The sequence below is a fragment of the Bos grunniens genome, chromosome 13, assembly GCF_055505025.1.
Source record: "Bos grunniens cultivar Pamir isolate PY7600 chromosome 13, Bosgru_T2T1.0, whole genome shotgun sequence".
NCBI classification, from domain to species: domain Eukaryota; kingdom Metazoa; phylum Chordata; class Mammalia; order Artiodactyla; family Bovidae; genus Bos; species Bos grunniens.
The window spans coordinates 65,581,693-65,600,414 of NC_141177.1; the positions used below are offsets into that span (position 1 = coordinate 65,581,693).

Consider the following 18,722-nt stretch of genomic DNA (forward strand, 5'->3'; position numbering starts at 1 on the left):
AAGGCCACCAGAACCTGCATGAAATGAGCCTCGCACATTTCACCTCTTTCCCCACCTGTCTTCCTGTTCCTGTCACAAAACCCATCTGTTGTTTTTTCCCCCAATTTCTCAAAGCCCCAAGCACCCTCCTTTCTTAGGGACTTCACAGATGCTCTTCCTTGTTTATGAGGCTCTTTTCTTTCCCTGGAGAAGGAAACGGCAACCCACTCCAGTATTCTTGCCTGGAGAATCCCATGGACAGAGGAGCCTGCTGGGCTACAGTCCACGGGGTCGCAAAGAGTCGGATGCAACTGAGCGACTTCACTTTCACTTTCTTTCTTTAACTAGATCTCTTTTTTTTTCATGTTTATTATTTATTATTCATTTGGCTATACCAGGTCTTTAGTTGTATCCTGTGGAATCTTTTCCCATACGTACTCCAGGCCAGAATACTGGAGTGGGTAGCTGTTCCCTTCTCCAGGAGATCTTCCCAACCCAGGGATCCAACCCAGGTCTTCTGCACTGCAGGCAGATTCTTTACCAGCTGAGCCACAAGGGAAGCCCAAGAATATGAGAGTGGGTAGCCTTTCCCTTCTCCAGCAGATCTTCCTGACCCAGGAATCAAACCAGGGTCTCCTAAGTGGGATCTTTCAGTGGCCGCATGTGAACTCTTCCCAAGTGGCGCTAGTAGTAAAGAACCCACCTGCCAATGCAGGAGACATAAGAGATGTGGGTTCGATTCCTGGGTTGGGAAGATCCCCTGCGGGAGGGTATCACAATCTATTCCAGTATTCTTGCCTGGAAAATCCCATGGAAAGAGGAGCCTGGCATGCTATAGTCCATGGGGTTGCAAAGAGTCAGACACGACTGAAGTGACCCAGCACACAGGTGAACTCTTAGCTTCAGCATGTGGGATCTAGTTCTCTGACCAGGAATCGAACCTGCCTCCTCAGCACTGGGCACACAGAGTCTTAGCCACTGCAAGTCCCTATGGTGCTCTTTCTTTCCTGCAGCTAATTTCTGCCCATTTTTAGATCTCAAATAAATTGTCCTTTGTAGGTCAGTCATAATTAATAATCTGTGTAACTGTTCATTTACTATCTGTTACCTCCTCTAGAAACTGAAGGAAACCATGCTGTCAGGGACTGTTTCTGTATGGTCAGTTCAGTTCAGTCACTCAGTCGTGTCCGACTCTTTGTGACCCCATGGACTGCAGCACGCCAGGCTTCCTGTCTATCACCAACTCCCGGAGCTTGCTCAGACTCATGTCCATTGAGTCGGTGATGCCATCCAACCATCTCATCCTCTGTTGTCCCCTTTTCCTCCTACCTTCAACCTTTCCCAGCATCAGGATCTTTTCCAATGAGTGGGTTCTTTGCATCAGGTGGCCAAAGTATTGGAGTTTCACCTTCAGCATCAGTCCTTCCAGTGAATATTCAGGACTGATCTCCTTGCAGTCCAGGGGACTCTCAAGTCTTCTCCAACACCACAGTTCAAAAGCATCAATTCTTAGGCGCTCAGCTTTCTTTATAGTCCAACTCTCACATCCATAATGACCACTGGAAAAACTATAGCTTTGACTAGACGGACCTTTGTCGGCAAAGTAATGTCTCTGCTTTTTAATTTGGTGTCTAGGTTGGTCATAGCTTTTCCTCCAAGGAGCAAGCGTCTTTTAATTTCATGGCTGCAGTCACCATCTGCAGTGATTCTGGAGCCCCCCAAAATAAAGTCTGTCACTGTTTCCATTGTCATGAAGTGATAGGACCAGGTGCCATGATCTTAGCTTTTTGAATGTTGAGCTTAAAGCCAGCTTGGTAAGTTTTCCCAGAAGGAAGCAGAATGCTTGGCAGACAATAGGCTAGAATTTGAACATGGTTGGGATGACAATAAATTAATACCTTGTAGGGTTTCTCTGAAAGTGAAGTAATATAAACACTCAATACTAAATGTTCGATACATGTTCAATCCATTTTCCTAAATGAATTGCTTAAATCCAATTTTTGTAGAACACTATCACAGCAGTCAGATGAGATGTCCATTGATCAAAAAAAAGGATCTTTCCTGTAATGGAAAATCTGTTAGTAGACAGTAAATTAACCCATGTTGGTTCTGCTGTAGAGTTTTATCAGAAATAAGCCCTACAGAGAACAAATGTGCTGAGATGTTAAACCATACTGGGAGTGTTCCTGCTTATTATTTTTTTGGAACCTCTTGAGAGTAAGTAGATTGACTATCGTGTCCCTTGGCCCATTAAATCTTCCCTTTGTATTTCCTAAAAAATAAAAAGTAAAATGAGGCCATTTTCTTACTAACAACAGTGCAGTTATCAAATTGTGGAAATTTAACTTTTCATGTTGATAAAGAGTATTTTTAGGTAAACCACAGCCTGTATTTCGTTTTGCCAGATGTCTCAGTGGTGCCACTACAGCGGTGCTCTTTCCTAGCATGGATTCCCTCCAGAATTGCATTTCGACATCATATTTCTTTCTTCCTCTTTCATTTGGCACATTTCCTCAGCCTTTCTTTGTCTGCCGGGACATTAACTTTTCTTAAAGAATAAGGGCCATTTATTTTATAGAATGTCCCTCAGTTTGGATGTGTCTGATGTTTCCTAATAACTCATCTCAAGTGACGCGTTTGGGGCAGGACTGAGCTGCTGGGTCCTTTTCGGGGTGCTGCCTTTGGAAGCCTGTGGTGTCTGTGGCCCCCCGGGAACATTCGCTCTGGCCGCTTAGCTAAGGCGCTGTCCAGCTTCTCTCCTGTGCAGCTTTTTCGTGTTGTATTTAATAATTTGTGCAGATACTTGGAGACAGCAGAAGTGTCTGAGTCCGTATCAAACTTTCCCTTCTTCCCCTTTTCCTGAAGTGCTTAATGACCTTCTTTGAGTTGTTCTGTAGATTTATGGGCTTTTCAAAATATTGGGAAAATATATGAAGAAGCAAGCACACAGTCATTTCATAAATGTTTGACAGAAGAGCTGGTCCTGAGCAGAGAGCTAAGGCAAGCTCAGATGCGCTCAAATGGGAGACCTCATGTCTCGGGCTAGGAGGCAGTTCAGCTGTGGGAGGAGCAGCCACCTGCAACCCCCTCATCCCCACCCCACCTGCCCCCCACCCCACCCCAGGATGCCTCTTAGGAGCCGGAGATCAACACACAACTGCTTCTCTCTGACTGACTCTCTTAGAACTGTGAAACCTCAGCTAGGCACACTTGTGCGAAAGTGCAAATAAAAAAGACAGGAAAAGAAGCACATACCAGAACTTTCTGGGGAAAATAAACCTAATGCTAGGGTATATTCAAGGTTTGTACATTTTGCTCAGTCCCCTCTGTCTACTGTTTTTGTGCCCAAAGTATTTTTTTGTTGAGGATAACGTTCAAAAGTTGTTTCTGTACACAGCATGGTGCAAACCAAGATACATCCATTTCAGGAAAAATCACCCACAGGAAGAATTCTTTTAGAAGGGAGGTTTTTGAAATTTATTCCTCAGTTACCAAAAGGATTTTAAAAGCAGAACATACTATTGTTTGGGACCCCAGTTAATCCAGATTCTGTGGCTTGTAGAAAGCATTCACTTCCCTGCATGTTTTGCTGAACCTTATGAAGTATTGTGATAGAAGCTCAGATTTTTTTGTAAACCCTGTGTACCTGTGAATCCTTTCACTTTGGAGACAAACTGCTTTATCTTTTCAGATTAACTCTCAAGAATGTTGAAAATACCTCACCGACTATTCTTATTTTTAGTGAAGTATAGTTGATTTACAATATTGTATTAGCTTCAGGTGTACAGCAAAGGGATTCAGTTTTCTATTCAGATTATTTTCCATTATAGGTTATTATAATGCGAGACACTGAATATAGTTCCCTATGTTATACAGTAACTCCTTGTTGCTCACCTATTTTATGTACAATAGTTTGTATCTATTGATTCCATACTCCTAACTTTCCCTCCCCCATTATCTACTCTTCTCTGCCTCTTAGGAGTTAAAACAGGCACCACCCAAGCCAATGGTCAGCTCCCCCAGGCAACACAGTCTATGAATACTGCTCTCGGAGAAGACTGGAGACAGCTTGAAACAACCAAGGTAAGACTGGGGGTACCTGACCCACTTCTATCAGACTGTCTCTTGTAGGCCCATATTCTACACTGTGTTCAAGTAACTGCTTCTTTAAAAAAGAAAAAATACAGTTCCAACAATTCAAGTCACTATAATTTGATTTAGACAATTGCTCCATATATATATATTATCTTAAAATTACATAGGCTAGAAAGGAAAATTAAAACCAACACAGCTTCAGGAAAATGTAAGAATCTTTTTTAATACTGAGGATTGGTAACTATTTTTAGTTTAGCTACACTTATTTTGACTGAAGTGATTTTTGTTTGTTTAATTCAAGTGGTTTTAGCCCTCTCTGAAAGTGGCACCTACATTTTAAACCCTTGGGATTTTAAATTATTGTTTTCTGAATAACTTAGAGCAGTGTGATAGTCAGAAGCCCTTTATTAAATGCTAACTGGGCCCCAAACCACTGATAAGGCTCCACTGTAAAATATGCATTTTGTATTTTTCTGTTAATGTTCTACGTACATCTTCAGGCTAATGGAGAATAAAACACATTTGAAAATAATAGCCAAATTTGTATAACATTCTCCATAACTGTTTTTTTTTTTTTCAGTAGAGGAGATATAATGAAGAGTTATTTAAATCTAAAATTTTAGCTACAAGTTATAATTTAGTTACTAGTCCAGTTGTTAACATCTCAATTGACTATACAAGTTCCACTGAATATGTATCTTATATGTGACTCAAACCAACTATAAATGTACCTTCAGAAGTTTCCCACCTCACTCTCCCCTTTTACTTTGTCCCATCAGCCAGTGGTGGAAACAAGTCATATAGTTATTGAGCTGCTTATAATTTTTGGAAAAGAAATTAAGTCTTTAAAAGGGCCACCTGGGAAGGAAGCCCTTGTGTATGTGTGGTAGAGGAGCAAAGTAATTTCAGACACCCGCTCCTGACGACTGCATTTCACAACCAGCTCAACTCAGACCAAGAAAAATGTATCTGTGTATGCCTACAACCCTAGCAGGGCTTCTCTAGGCACAGTGGTAAAGAATCAACTGCCAAGCAGGAGGCTTGAGTTGGATCCATCCTTGGGTGGGGAAGATCCCCTGGAGAAGGGCATGGCAACCCACTCCAGTATCCTTGCCTGGGAAATCCCAATGACAGAGGAGCCTGGAAGGCTACAGTCCAGGGGGTCCCAAAAGAGCTGGACACGACTTAGCAACTGAAAAAACAAGGGTAAAGACTGAGGTAACCCCAAACTAAACTCTGTACCACTAGAGCTCTAAGACACTGGCAACCTTGTATCGAGCAGTTCCTAGAAGATACGTTATTAGTATTATAATAAATACCTGTGGAATAGGGCAAAGTCTTCCATGTAGGGAATACAAGGTAGATCAGCACCAGGTGATAACGTTTTATTATTGATGATCCTGTTGAAGGGCATTTGGAGTCGTTCTGTGGCCCAGAGCACAGAGGGACGTGCTCACAGAGCTCAGGAACGACCTGGAGTCTCAAGACTGAGAGATTGGGGGCCACCCCTGGCGGGGGTTGGGGGGCGGGACAGATGCTTCCTAAATCCGCAGACTCAGCTGTCCAGGTAAATGTCACATCCGCACGGCCCTGTGGTCACAAGCATAACGCTGTTGTCGCTTTGTTGAAGGACAAGAAGCCCGGCCCCGGCCTCGGCAGCCACGACCCCGGAGCGCCCAGGGCCCAGCCCCTTCCCAAGTCCAGCTTGCCCCCGCCCCCTCCTCCCGTGCGCCGGTCCTCGGACGTGGGCGGGGGCAGCCCGGGGACGCCCCCCAAGGCCAAGGGCGCGGCCGCTCGCTTCCCCGCCCCGCCCGACGACTTCCTGCCGCCGCCCCCGCCGCCGCCGCCGCCCCTGCAGGATGACGAACTCCCCCCGCCACCCCCCGACTTTAACGACGCGCCCCCGGACTTCGTGCCTCCTCCGCCGCCGTCTTTTGCGGAGGATCTGCCGCCGCCGCCGCCACCCCCACCCGCCCTCGCCCCCGAATCCGTGAGGACGCCCCCGGTTGTCGTCAAAAGGCCGCCGCCTCCGCCAAAGAGGCAGGAAAACCCAGGACCACCGGGCGGGGGAGGCGGGGAGCAAGATTTCATGTCGGATCTCATGAAAGCTTTGCAGAAGAAGAGAGGCAACGTGTCCTAAAGGGAAGCTTAGAAATACTTTTGGGTGATGGGCGTAACATTGTTAACCTGAAGTGCATTTTTGCTAGTTTGTTTCCATGACATCATGTTCATTTTAGATACAGTGTTGACGTATTCAGACTGGAAATGCAAATGTAAACTTCTCCCAGTTGCTCAAGTACATTAGTAATCCTTAACCTGCACAGAATTGAGACTATCTACGTCAATGTACGTTCTTTTCTGTGTATTTACATCTCGATAGATTTTTGTCTTCCGTTTTTGTTCTGAACCATCAAATTAATAAAAGTTTAAAATGTTTTATCTGAAAATTGTATTTCTAGAAATATCAGTATAAATCTAGTGCAATATCAATCCTATTTTATAATATATACTTGACCTTTTACAAATCCTAGGCCTTCTAAAGTCTTGTTGATCTTCGAAATATGTTCCATCTCTGCCTCAGTAACCTCCAGGATTTTCAGAAAATCGAAAGAGGAGAAAGAAAAAACCAGGAGACGTAGAGTGAATTTAGTTTCTTTGAGATTTCATTGTTTGGTTGGACATACCCTAAGTCCTGGACATACCCTAACTTGGTTTTGGTCTTCTAGTGGCTGAATAACATAGTAATTGGTTGAAGGGGAAGCTTTTTAGATAGTTTTTGGATTCTCTGTTATACTGTTATTTGCTATAAGTTGTTATTATGCTATAAATTACTATAAAAATTTAGAGACAGGAATAGACAATCATATTCTTCAATGTGGAATGTTTTCCCTCAGATAAACTTAATGCTGTTTTAATAACCAATTTATCCTAAGTTCCTGTTACCCTTATCTCCTCTTTGTAATTGGCTGAGAATCCTTTTAGATTTTTTTAGTTTTATTTCCATGGTTCTGTTTTATTTTCTTTTTAAACGTAAAACACCTCAAAATCTTCTTAAAGTGGGTAGAAAATAATAATTAATGTGTTATTTTCTACTTAAGGAAGATGATTAACCTGATATTTTACTATTTGGATAAAAGTAAGCTCTAAATTGACATTTAAGACAAAAAGCAAATTCAGCTTTTCAGACCAAAATATTTAATCATTAAACCTGGTAAGGTGCACTCAGTTTTTCCTAAACACTGGGACCAATGGCCATGGAAAGGAAGGGCTCAGAGAGCAGGACCAGGGGACTGAGAAAGGGAGAGGGAGAGAGGTGTTTATTACGGGCTTCAGTGGAGACCCCCAAACCATCAATTCAAACATATAGAAATATAAAAATGCAAACTTTAAAATGTTCTTGAGTTTTAGTATTAGATGATATATATTTTTTAAAAACTACAGAAGAGAATTAGCTGATTTTGTGGTCAAAATATTGAGGCAGTTTTAGTGGACCAAAAGGTTGAATGCTCTGTTTCTCTCTATCCCTGCCTTTGTTACAGGATGTAAATGAAAACACTAGGAAGCAGATGGTCCAGACAGCCCTTGCTTTGCATAGTTCTGCCTGCACGAGTTGCAATTAGCACAATTTAGTTAAATAACACTAGACCCCCAACATGGTTCATATATGCTGCCATAGTATTTTAATCAGTAATTAGTTTTAACCAGTAAGGAATTATATGGAGTACAAACTTTGCTGTTAGGTTTTCAACCCACAAATCACTATATAAGTAACAGATATGTATCATGATCAGTGACCAGTTAAATCCCTTCTTTCAATGCCTGTTAGGGATTGATCACTGAATATTTGTTATTCAGTTTATGTACAGACAGAAAAGTGTCTTAAGGTGATAAGGTATTATACATATGTGTCAAGTCATTAATGTTTGGAGATACAGAAATATTCATAGATTAAGTGAAACTATGTTAGAATTCCTTTAAAATACTTGGGGATATGTAAATTCTACTTCAATGAAAACAATAACTAGAAATGGAAAGTGTGTAAGGGTATAAATGAAGCAAGACTGATCATGCATTGATAATAAATTGGTTGAATGGTAAATCAGGTTCATTAAACTATTCTATTTTGGTAAATGAAATTACCATAATAGACGAAAAAAGCTTGAGGAGTACGATTAAATTACATTATTTGATATAACTCAAATTTCTAGGTACATGGTGTTAGGTTGCTAGTTTTAGAAAAAACTTATAAATTCATTAAAAGACTGTCATATGTTTTTTTTAGTTATTGAAAATAACTCAGGTGGCTTATTATTTATTAAATTTATTAATTAAAACAAAAACGATCACAAAGATGTTCCAGAGAATAGGCCAAGTTTATTTGGTTAAAAAAATATTTGTATACATTACCATTATTATAGAGTGCAGTATTGTCAAGAAAATGTAGGTGGTCATTAAGAACTTATCAAATAGATTGTTCTATCCTGGGTTTGATGACAGAAGTATTCCTTAATTGATTTGCCCCAAATTAAGATGAGCAGCTAACCCTGAGATCTCTGGCCCAGGAAGGAGTTGGGGAGGAATAGCCTGCTCTCTCAGCTGCAGAATGCTTCTGGAAAGGATGGCGGAGAACTTGCTGGAGGAGGTGGACCTGGGAAACAATTTAAACTAGATAAATACAGATTCTCTTACTTAGGACCCTTATGAATTTTCTAAATTTTCAAAACAACTAGGTAAATTTTAAATGTATATGAAGCAGCTTAAACATTTTCTGTTTCATTACAACTATGGCTGTTACTTAAGATTTCTGTTGTTCCACAGGAAGTTCCTTAGGTACTAGTTTTTTTGCTAAAACAGGAGAGTGAATATGTACAGTGTCACGAAGAATACGTATATATCCTGATCATTTCTTAATTCCTTCACAGCATTAAGAAAATTATAATTTTCTTAAACATTTATAAAAATAAGAGGATGTCAGTGATTTACACTATTTCCAGATCAAGGGTATGGATTCCAACTGACGCTGCTTCCTCACTTGCAATTTTGCCCTGTGACGTAAACTGCGGCATCAAAGAACTCACCTCTTTCAACAATAAATTCTGGGATCGAAATGTGTATTTTCATTTAGTTATAAAATAATTAAGTCATGGGGATATACAGAATGGTGACTATAGTTAATAATACTGTACTGTATATTTGAAAGTTGCTAAGAGAATCTCAAAAAAAAAAAAAAAAAGAATAGCTCTCAAAAGTCCTCATCACAAGAAAAAAAAAATGTAGCTATGTATGGCGATGGATGTCAACTAGACTTACTGTGGTAAGCATTTCACAAAATACACAAGTATCAAATCATTATGCTGTACACCTGAAATTAATAAAATGTTACATGCCAACTATACCTCAATTTAAAAAGTATGGATAACATATATTAAACCTATCTAATCTCACCTGCTAGTTTAAAAGCTCCCAGAATGTGGTCCACTGGAGAAGGGAATGGCAAACCACTTCAGTATTCTTGCCTTGAGAACCCCATGAACAGTATGAAAAGGCAAAATGATAGGATACTGAAAGAGGAACTTCCCCAGATCAGTAGGTGCCCAATATGCTACTGGAGATCAGTGGAGAAATAACTCCAGCAAGAATGAAGGGATGGAGCCAAAGCAAAAACAATACCCAGCTGTGGATGTGACTGGTGATAGAAGCAAGGTCTGATGCTGTAAAGAGCAATATTGCATAGGAACCTGGAATGTCAGGTCCATGAATCAAGGCAAATTGGAAGTGGTCAAACAAAAGATGGCAAGAGTGAATTTCGACATTCTAGGAATCAGCGAACTAAAATGGACTGGAATGGGTGAATTTAACTCAGATGACCATTATATCTACTACTGCGGGCAGGAATCCCTCAGAAGAAATGGAGTAGCCATCATGGTCAACAAAAGAGTCCAAAATGCAGTACTTGGATGCAATCTCAAAAATGACAGAATGGTCTCTGTTCGTTTCCAAGGCAAACCACTCAATATCACAGTAATCCAAGTCTATGTATGCCCCAACCAGTAACGCTGAAGAAGCTGAAATTGAACTGTTCTATGAAGACCTACAAGACCTTTTAGAACTAACACCCAAAAAAGATGTCCTTTTCATTATAGGGGACTGGAATGCAAAAGTAGGAAGTCAAGAAACACCTGGAGTAACAGGCAAATTTGGCCTTGGAGTACAGAATGAAGCAGGGCAAAGACTAATAGAGTTTTGCCAAGAAAATACACTGGTCATAACAAACACCGTCTTCCAACAACACAAGAGAAGACTCTACACATGGACATCACCAGATGGTTAACACCGAAATCAGATTGATTATATTCTTTGCAGCCAAAGATGGAGAAGCTCTATACAGTCAACAAAAATAAGACCAGGAGCTGACTGTGGCTCAGATCATGAACTCCTTATTGCCAAATTCAGACTTAAATTGAAGAAAGTAGGGAAAACCACTAGATCATTCAGGTATGACCTAAATCAAATCCCTTATGATTATACAGTGGAAGTGAGAAATAGATTTAAGGGCCTAGATCTGATAGACAGAGTGCCTGATGAACTATGGAATGAGGTTCGTGACATTGTACAGGAGACAGGGGTCAAGACCATCCCCATGGAAAAGAAATGCAAAAAAGCAAAATGGCCATCTGGGGAGACCTTACAAATAGCTGTGAAAAGAAGAGAAGCGAAAAGCAAAAGAGAAAAGGAAAGATATAAGCATCTGAATGCAGAGTTCCAAAGAATAGCAAGAAGAGATAAGAAAGCCTTCCTCAGCAATCAATGCAAAGAAATAGAGGAAAACAACAGAATGGGAAAGACTAGAGATCTCTTCAAGAATATCAGAGATACCAAGGGAATATTTCATGCAAAGGTGGGCTCAATAAAGGACAGAAATGGTATGGACCTAACAGAAGCAGAAGATATTAAGAAGAGGTGGCAAGAATACACAGAAGAACTGTACAAAAAAGATCTTCACGACCCAGATAATCATGATGGTGTGATCACTGACCTAGAACCAGACATCCTGGAATGTGAAGTCAAGTGGGCCTTAGAAAGCATCACTACGAACAAAGCTAGTGGAGGTGATGGAATTCCAGTCGAGCTATTTCAAATCCTGAAAGATGATGCTGTGAAAGTGCTGCACTCAATATGCTAGCAAATCTGGAAAACTCAGCAGTGGCCACAGGACTGGAAAAGGTCAGTTTTCATTCCAATCCCAAAGAAAGGCAATGCCAAAGAATGCTCAAACTACCGCACAATTGCACTCATCTCACACGTTAGTAAAGTAATGCTCAAAATTCTCCAAGCCAGCCTTCAGCAATATGTGAACTGTGAACTTCCTGATGTTCAAGCTGGTTTTAGAAAACGCAGAGGAACCAGAGATCAAATTGCCAACATCTGCTGGATCGTTGAAAAAGCAAGAGAGTTCCAAAAAACATCTATTTCTGCTTTATTGACTATGCCAAAGCCTTTGACTGTGTGGATCACAATAAACTGTAGAAAATTCTGTAAGAGATGGGAATACCAGACCACCTGACCTGCCTCTTGAGAAACTTGTATGCAGGTCAGGAAGCAACAGTTAGAACTGGACATGGGACAACAGACTGGTTCCAAATAGGAGAAGGAGTACGTCAAGGCTGGATATTGTCACCCTGCTTATTTAACTTATATGCAGAGTACATCATGAGAAACGCTGGACTGGAAGAAACACAAGCTGGAATCAAGATTGCCGGGAGAAATATCAATAACCTCAGATATGCAGATGACACCACCCTTATGGCAGAAAGTGAAGAGGAACTAAAAAGCCTCTTGATGAAGGTGAAAGTGGAGAGTGAACAAGTTGGCTTAAAGCTCAACATTCAGAAAACGAAGATCATGGCATCCCGTCCCATCACTTCATGGGAAATAGATGCAGAAACAGTGGAAACAGTGTCAGACTATTTTTTTAGGCTCCAAAATCACTGCAGATGGTGACTGCAGCCATGAAATTAAAAGATGCTTACTCCTTGGAAGGAAAGTTATGACCAACCTGGATAGCATATTCAAAAGCAGAGACATTACTTTGCCAACAAAGGTTCGTCTAGTCAAGGCTACGGTTTTTCCTGTGGTCATGTATGGATCTGAGAGTTGGACTGTGAGGAAGGCTGAGCACCGAAGAATTGATGCTTTTGAACTGTGGTGTTGGAGAAGACTCTTGAGAGTCCCTTGGACTGCAAGAAGATCCAACCAGTCTATTCTGAAGGAGATCAGCCCTGGGATTTCTTTGGAAGGAATGATGCTAAAGCTGAAACTCCAGTACTTGGGCCACCTCATGCGAAGACTTGACTCATTGGAAAAGACTCTGATGCTAGGAGGGATGAGGGCAGGAGGAGAAGGGGACGACAGAGGATGAGATGGCTGGATGGCATCACTGACTTGATGGACGTGAGTCTGGGTGAACTCCGGGAGTTGGTGATGGACAGAGAGGCCTGGTGTGCTGCGATTTATGGGGTCGCAAAGAGTCGGACACGACTGAGCGACTGAACTGAACTGAACTGAATATATGTTTATACTTTTCTACAGCACCTTGCAGAGAGTGGATTCTCAAGAAATGTTTGATGCAGAAAGGTAAACACAAGAGGTATGTGTCAAAGGTTATAGGTCTAAAGGTTTGACAGAATCTTTTTCTTTTCCTGCAATTAGAATTTAACCCTTGGTTAACTTTCTGGGTCTGTTTCCTAATAACCTGCTAAGTGGTTTGTCCACTGTATCACCTTACAACATGGCTCATGACTGACAACACTTGGCCTGGGAGAACTGTAAACACCTGAGAGAACGCCGGGCTTCCTTGAGTGTGAGGACGTGTGGGATAAGGCAGGTCTCTGCAGGGATATTGGAAACTATGCCCATGGAGTTATAGGAGCCACTGGTTTGTGTGGAACATGCAGCTTTTCAGCCAGGGCCACCCCTGCATCTTCCCAGCGTGGATCGTGTCCTCCTGCACCTGAGCTTTACCACTGTCCCTGCCTGCCTGTGGGGACACTGCGAGAACTGCAAAGAGGAGCCTGCTGGTGCCTGCTGGTAAGCTGTGCTTCTGTCCTATGTCTTTCTGAATCAAGTAGGGCCAAGAGCAGCCTGTAATAATCTTAGGACGCTGAATGTTTACTTGAACCTAGGAAGACACCTCCCCTCCCACGGTGGACACTGCATCCTTACTTAAATATAATTTTGAGGAGAGAGAGAAAAGAGGGAGTGAACAAAAGAGAGGGAAGGAAGGCAAAACAAGTCAACAAAACACCTTATTAAACACTGTTTAGTTCCCCAGCTTAGACTGATTTATCTAAAGATAATACCGACAACTCCTTTCTCTTTGTTTCTCCCTAATACTCTAAGAAGGTTACACTTTAAAATATTTTATTTTCTAAGATGAAAACCTGTATTTTGTCAGGCTAATTGAACTACTGAAAAGTTAATGCAAGCTCCACATCAGAAATGGCAAGAACAGTTCTGTCATGCCGGCTCTGGTGAGTTGTGGTGGCTACCCAGTACGCTGTGATGAAGATTCTGAGGCTGTGACCCATGTGGGCAGGAGAGGGCCGTGACCATCACCAGTGTCTGCAGGCCCAAAGAGCGACAGCACGAGTGCCAGGCCCATTCCTCTTCCAAAAAATACATTGTGTGTGATGCATTTTTAAACAATTAGGAAATATTTAAGACACAGAAGGTATACAGAATGATAAACACCTGTGTGCCCTCTACTCAGCTTCAGAAATAAAATGCTTCCCGTATGGCTCAAGCCCTGAGTATCCTTCCCTAACCCAAACTTCCTCCTTGTTGCTAAGCAACCACCGTCCAAAGGTGACGTTATCATCTCTCTTCATTTTTGTTACTTCTATTATATATGCATGTATCACTAAAAACATATGATTTTACATGTGTTACATGAAATTGGGGTGGTGACACATTATATGTATTCCTTTGGTTATTTTGCTAATATTATATGTGAGATTCATCCAAGCTGAAGAGTGTAGATGGTACCTTCATCTTCATGGATGTCAAGACTCATTTCAGTGGACCCAGGTCACTAGAGCCGTGGAAGCCTGGTGAAAACAAAACCTAACTCCCTTTGGAGAGATGCTCAAATCAGGCTTCACCAGATTTCTGAGACTAAAATCCAAAACCCCCAACGTGAACAGTGAATAGCAGACCCAGACCCTCAGGAGTTCAAATAATGTAGGTATGTGATATCAAATGAATATTAAAATTTTTAAACACATTAAAGAATAAATTTTGAAATACAAGAAAATGCTCCACTGAAAACAGAAAGAGAGACCAGGCAATGAGAATCCTGGGAAGCTAGTGCTAGCAATGACGTGGTTAGTAAGTCTGCAAAGAAAAAAAAATAAGTGTGTTTAAAAGATGATACATTTAAAAATGAAAAAAAATAAGTCCAGAAAAGTCAACGACCTTACCTCTGAAAAATCATTCCTTTGTGCTTTTTGCACTGCGGATTCTGCCATCCAGTTCTTCAGCACATATCTAGGATTAACAGCTTAAACAAAGAGGGAGAGGTGCATCGTGGAACAATGATTACTAAGTCCACACAGGCCACAAGAAATTACCACTGAAATGAGATAACCTTTAAGAACTTTGCTGGAAGGCCCAAATGAGAACAATGATCAGTGTCAGTCAATTCTGATTGTTTACAAACAATGCACAGTATTCTGACCTTGTGGCACAGAAAAACCTTTGTTTAGCATTATGAACAATATTATGGTTTATCTTCTCAGTGCTTCATCGATTTGGTTCTTCACCATGTTCAGTTCACTAAGCATTTTATACAGTGCAGAGAAAGTAGCAAATTCATCCTGTAGCCCACATGAAGAAAGGAAAAAATTTGTTGCTTTTAACATCTTCAAACAGAATTAAGGTCTGACTCTAAGACTGTTTAATGCTGATGTTGCCAATGACAAACAGGATGGGTTACATGCAAGCAAAACTCTCTGTAAATTTATATTTTTTACGGTAACCATGCATTTTTCATACTAAAAAGTATTATAATACTGGGACACTGCAGAAACTATGTCTTTATTTGAGGTGAACCTTTTCCAAAATAATTTATCAAGTGGGTGGAGAGGAGGCAAGTTTTTCCCCAGTGGCATAATGGGAATTCAGAGAAGACTCCTGATATCACCATTTTGTGATTCTCAACAGCATTCTTCTGAGTTACTTGAATGGATAGAACATACAAATTCCATTTCAACTTGGTTTTAAATATCTGCCAAGACATGACAGATAATCTAAATTGGAAAACAACTTCTGAAACAGAACTTCCCTGTGACCCAAGTAATCCTATTTCTCTAGGAATGTAGTCTTTGGAAACAAATTTAAACATTCAAAAGCATTATTTATATTATGGAAAATTAGAAGCAACATGCTGCTGCTGCTGCTAAGTCACTTCAGTTGTGTCCGAACCTCAGCCACCCCATGGACTGCAGCCTTCCAGGATCCTCCATCCATGGGATTTTCCAGGCAAGAGTACTGCAGTGGGCTGCCATTGCCTTCTCTGAGAAGCAACATAGATACCTATTAATAGGGAACTAAGTGAAACAACAAACTGCCAACATCCCTGGATCATCAAAAAAGCAAGAGAGTTCCAGAGAAACATCTATTTCTGCTTTATTGACTACGCCAAAGCCTTTGACTGTGTGGATCACAACAAACTGTGGAAAATTCTGAAAGAGATGGGAATACCAGACCACCTGACCTGCCTCTTGAGAAACCTGTATGCAGATCAGGAAGCAACAGTTAGAACTGGACATGGAACAACAGACTGGTTCCAAAAAGGAAGAGGACTTCGTCAAGGCTATATATTGTCACCCTGCTTATTTAACTTACATGCAAAGTACATCATGAGAAATTCCGGGCTGGAGGAAGCACAAGCTGGACTCAGGATTGCCAGGAGAAATATCAATAACCTCAGATATACACATGACACTACCCCTATGGCAGAAAGTGAAGAAGAAGTGAAAGAGGAGAATGAAAAAGTTGCCTTAAAAAGTTCAACATTCAGAAAACTAAGACCATGGCATCTTAGACCAGTCCCATCACTTCATGGCAAGTAGATGGGGAAACAGTGGCTGACTTTATTTTTCTGGGCTCCAAAATCACTGCAGATGGTGACTGCAGCCATGAAATTAAAAGACACTTACTCCTTGGAAGGAAAGTTATGACCAACCTAGACAGCATATTAAAAAGCAGAGACATTACTTTGTCAACAAAGGTCCGTCTAGTCCAGGCTATGGTTTTTCCAGTGGTCATGTATGGATGTGAGAATTGGACTATAAAGAAAGCTGAGCACCAAAGAATTGATGCTTTTGAACTGTGGTGTTGGAGAAGACTCTTGAGAGTCCCTTGGACTGTAAGGAGATCCAACCAGTCCATCCTGAAGGAGATCAGTCCTGGGTGTTCACTGGTAGGACTGATGTTGAAACTGAAACTCCATTACTTTGGCCACCTGATGTGAAGAGCTGACTCATTTGAAAAGACCCTGATGCTGGGAAAGATTGAGGGCAGGAGGAAAAGGGGACGACAGAGGATGAGATGGTTAGATGGCATCACTGACTCAATGGACATGGGTTTGGGTGGACTCCGGGAGTTAGTGATGGACAGGGAGGCCTGGTGTGCTGTGGTTCATGGGGTCGCAAAGAGTCAGACACGACTGAGCGACTGAACTGAACTGAAGTGAAACAATACACATCCTTTCAAAGATACATTATGCAGTCACTAAAAATGTTACATTATAAAGGGTGAAGTAAGAAAAATGTTTATTTTTAGTTAAAAAAGATCTAAAATTATACCATAATATGATTACTACAATATTTTCTCATAATCAATACACACAGAAAAAGAGAGACCAGAAGGAAATGCATCAAAGAGTGAATAGCAGTTGTGCTTGAGTGATGGAAGTGTTTTTATTCTTTCTACAAATTTGCATTTTCCAAATTTTAAAGAATACATAAAAACATAAAGAATTCATAGAGAACCCTTTTAAAATAAGAACACATACATACAATAAATATATACAGTCCATAGATGAAAAGGAAATTGGCATGCAAAGAAAATTGTGGACGCAGTCAGCTTAGGCAGAGGGAGTAGTTATCTTGTAGTTATCTTAAAAGTAGTTATCTTAAATTAGCTCACCCAATTTAAAGTCTGACAATCTTAACACTATAGAAACCTGGCAATGGAATACTGTTAAAATATACTAGGACTTGCAGCTGCAAACAGAAGTAGCTTGGATCAAATTATACACATACAAACTATCTGAAATCAGAAAATTGTATATCTGCTTATAGAATTCTTTGAAGAGCTACCTAATTCCATACATTTGTAAAATCTGGTCTGGAACTTGACCATTGCTCATTGTGGAAATTAAAAGTACACTGTTCAACACTTAATTATTTCTTTTACTCAAAGCTGCAGCCTTGAATTCACTTAAATATCTTTCATTTTACCATCTCATCCATCCTGTCATGACCAAACAAATCCAAATCCTAAAGTCAGTCAGTTCAGTCGCTCAGTCGTGTTTGACTCTTTGTGACCTCATGAACCGCAGCACGCCAGGCCTCCCTGTCAGGCATATTTTCTTCTTTCAATTTCTTTTTTTCTCTTAATTGCTGAGAGTATCCATACTGAGCTTCCCTATAAATTCTGTATGACTGCATCAATGTACATAAGTGCCTGGCAACTGAACCCATGCTGAGCCCCAAATAGGTTATTCACTTCCTTGTAAAAACTCTGCTTGCTTTTATTTCTACAATGATGTCCTGAGTCAAGAAGCAATCTCATCCACTAACTTAATGTGGGATATTAGCATCCCCTTATTTCATCCACATGGATCAGCCGCCCTGATGATACCAACTTACTAGCTCTCCTCTCCAGGACTGGAGTCCTTCTGTCTTAACTTATTTGATCCTTTAGAGCCCACAGTGCAGAAAGAACTAACTTCCATTTTTTTCTTCCATTTCTTTTACCAAGCATGATGTTGCATGGTAAACTGAAAGCAGTATATAAAGGTGATTTTTTTTTTTAGCTCCGTCATTTAGTGGATGTGTATTAAGGCCCAGGCACTGTAACAAGATAACTTACAAATATTATTACTCACGATTACAACATTCCTACAAAATATGCCCCCTTTAAAAATAGCTGAGAGCATTGAAACTTTATATTATACAGCAAAAAAAGTGGCAAGATGAGAGTCATCTGTCAGATTCTAAAACTCATGTTCTTTCTGCCATAAACCACATCATCTTCCTTGTCTCTCCACCATCTTTGAAGACCATATTATTTAAACATCAATCGGCAAATGTATTGAAAGCAGGGGTATCATACTCAAACTAAGTCACCTGCTCAAACCAGAAAGGCTTCTATTTGACACTTCAGCTCTATGAAAATACACTCATCTAAAGTTACTGTAGTTAAAAGCAAAACAACAAATTCAGTTCCCTCAAGTAATTACTTCCCAGGTTCCAAAGCTTATCACTTTTATATAAGAATCTTTAAAGATGAAAAAAATCAAAAGGATTACTTACCTGTCATTCTTTTTCTTCTTTCAGAATCTGAGTCACTGATGTTACTAA

General features: G+C 40.6%; 2 protein-coding genes across 36 annotated transcripts in view; one reads left to right on the top strand and one right to left on the bottom strand.

Moving 5' to 3' along the window:
• APBB1IP (amyloid beta precursor protein binding family B member 1 interacting protein) overlaps positions 1 to 6,521 on the top strand; it is a 75,942-nt gene extending 69,421 nt beyond the window's left edge. For all 3 annotated transcript variants that reach the window (XM_086334687.1, XM_086334688.1, XM_086334689.1), the window contains 2 exons: positions 3,959 to 4,062; positions 5,705 to 6,521. In XM_086334687.1, coding sequence (XP_086190813.1) covers positions 3,959 to 4,062; positions 5,705 to 6,214 — 614 coding nt within the window. In that variant the 3' untranslated portion in view covers positions 6,215 to 6,521. The remainder of the gene's footprint in view (positions 1 to 3,958; positions 4,063 to 5,704) is intronic.
• Positions 6,522 to 8,428: 1,907 nt separating this feature from the next.
• Positions 8,429 to 18,722, bottom strand: part of LOC147361128 (uncharacterized) — a 32,938-nt gene continuing 22,644 nt past the window's right edge. For 10 of the 33 annotated variants that reach the window (XR_015139793.1, XR_015139788.1, XM_086334706.1 and 7 more), the window contains 4 exons: positions 18,675 to 18,718; positions 15,979 to 16,083; positions 14,553 to 14,632; positions 8,429 to 8,722 (listed from right to left, as the gene is read on the bottom strand). Coding sequence is in view for 20 of the 33 variants with exons in the window: in XM_086334706.1 (XP_086190832.1) it covers positions 8,600 to 8,722; positions 14,553 to 14,632; positions 15,979 to 16,083; positions 18,675 to 18,718 (352 nt within the window). In the remaining 13 variants the exon portion in view is untranslated. Of the gene's footprint in view, positions 8,723 to 14,552; positions 14,949 to 15,978; positions 16,084 to 17,035; positions 18,213 to 18,674; positions 18,719 to 18,722 lie in introns of those variants that run through there. The other 23 variants (XR_015139792.1, XR_015139787.1, XM_086334709.1 and 20 more) reach the window with 5 other exon arrangements.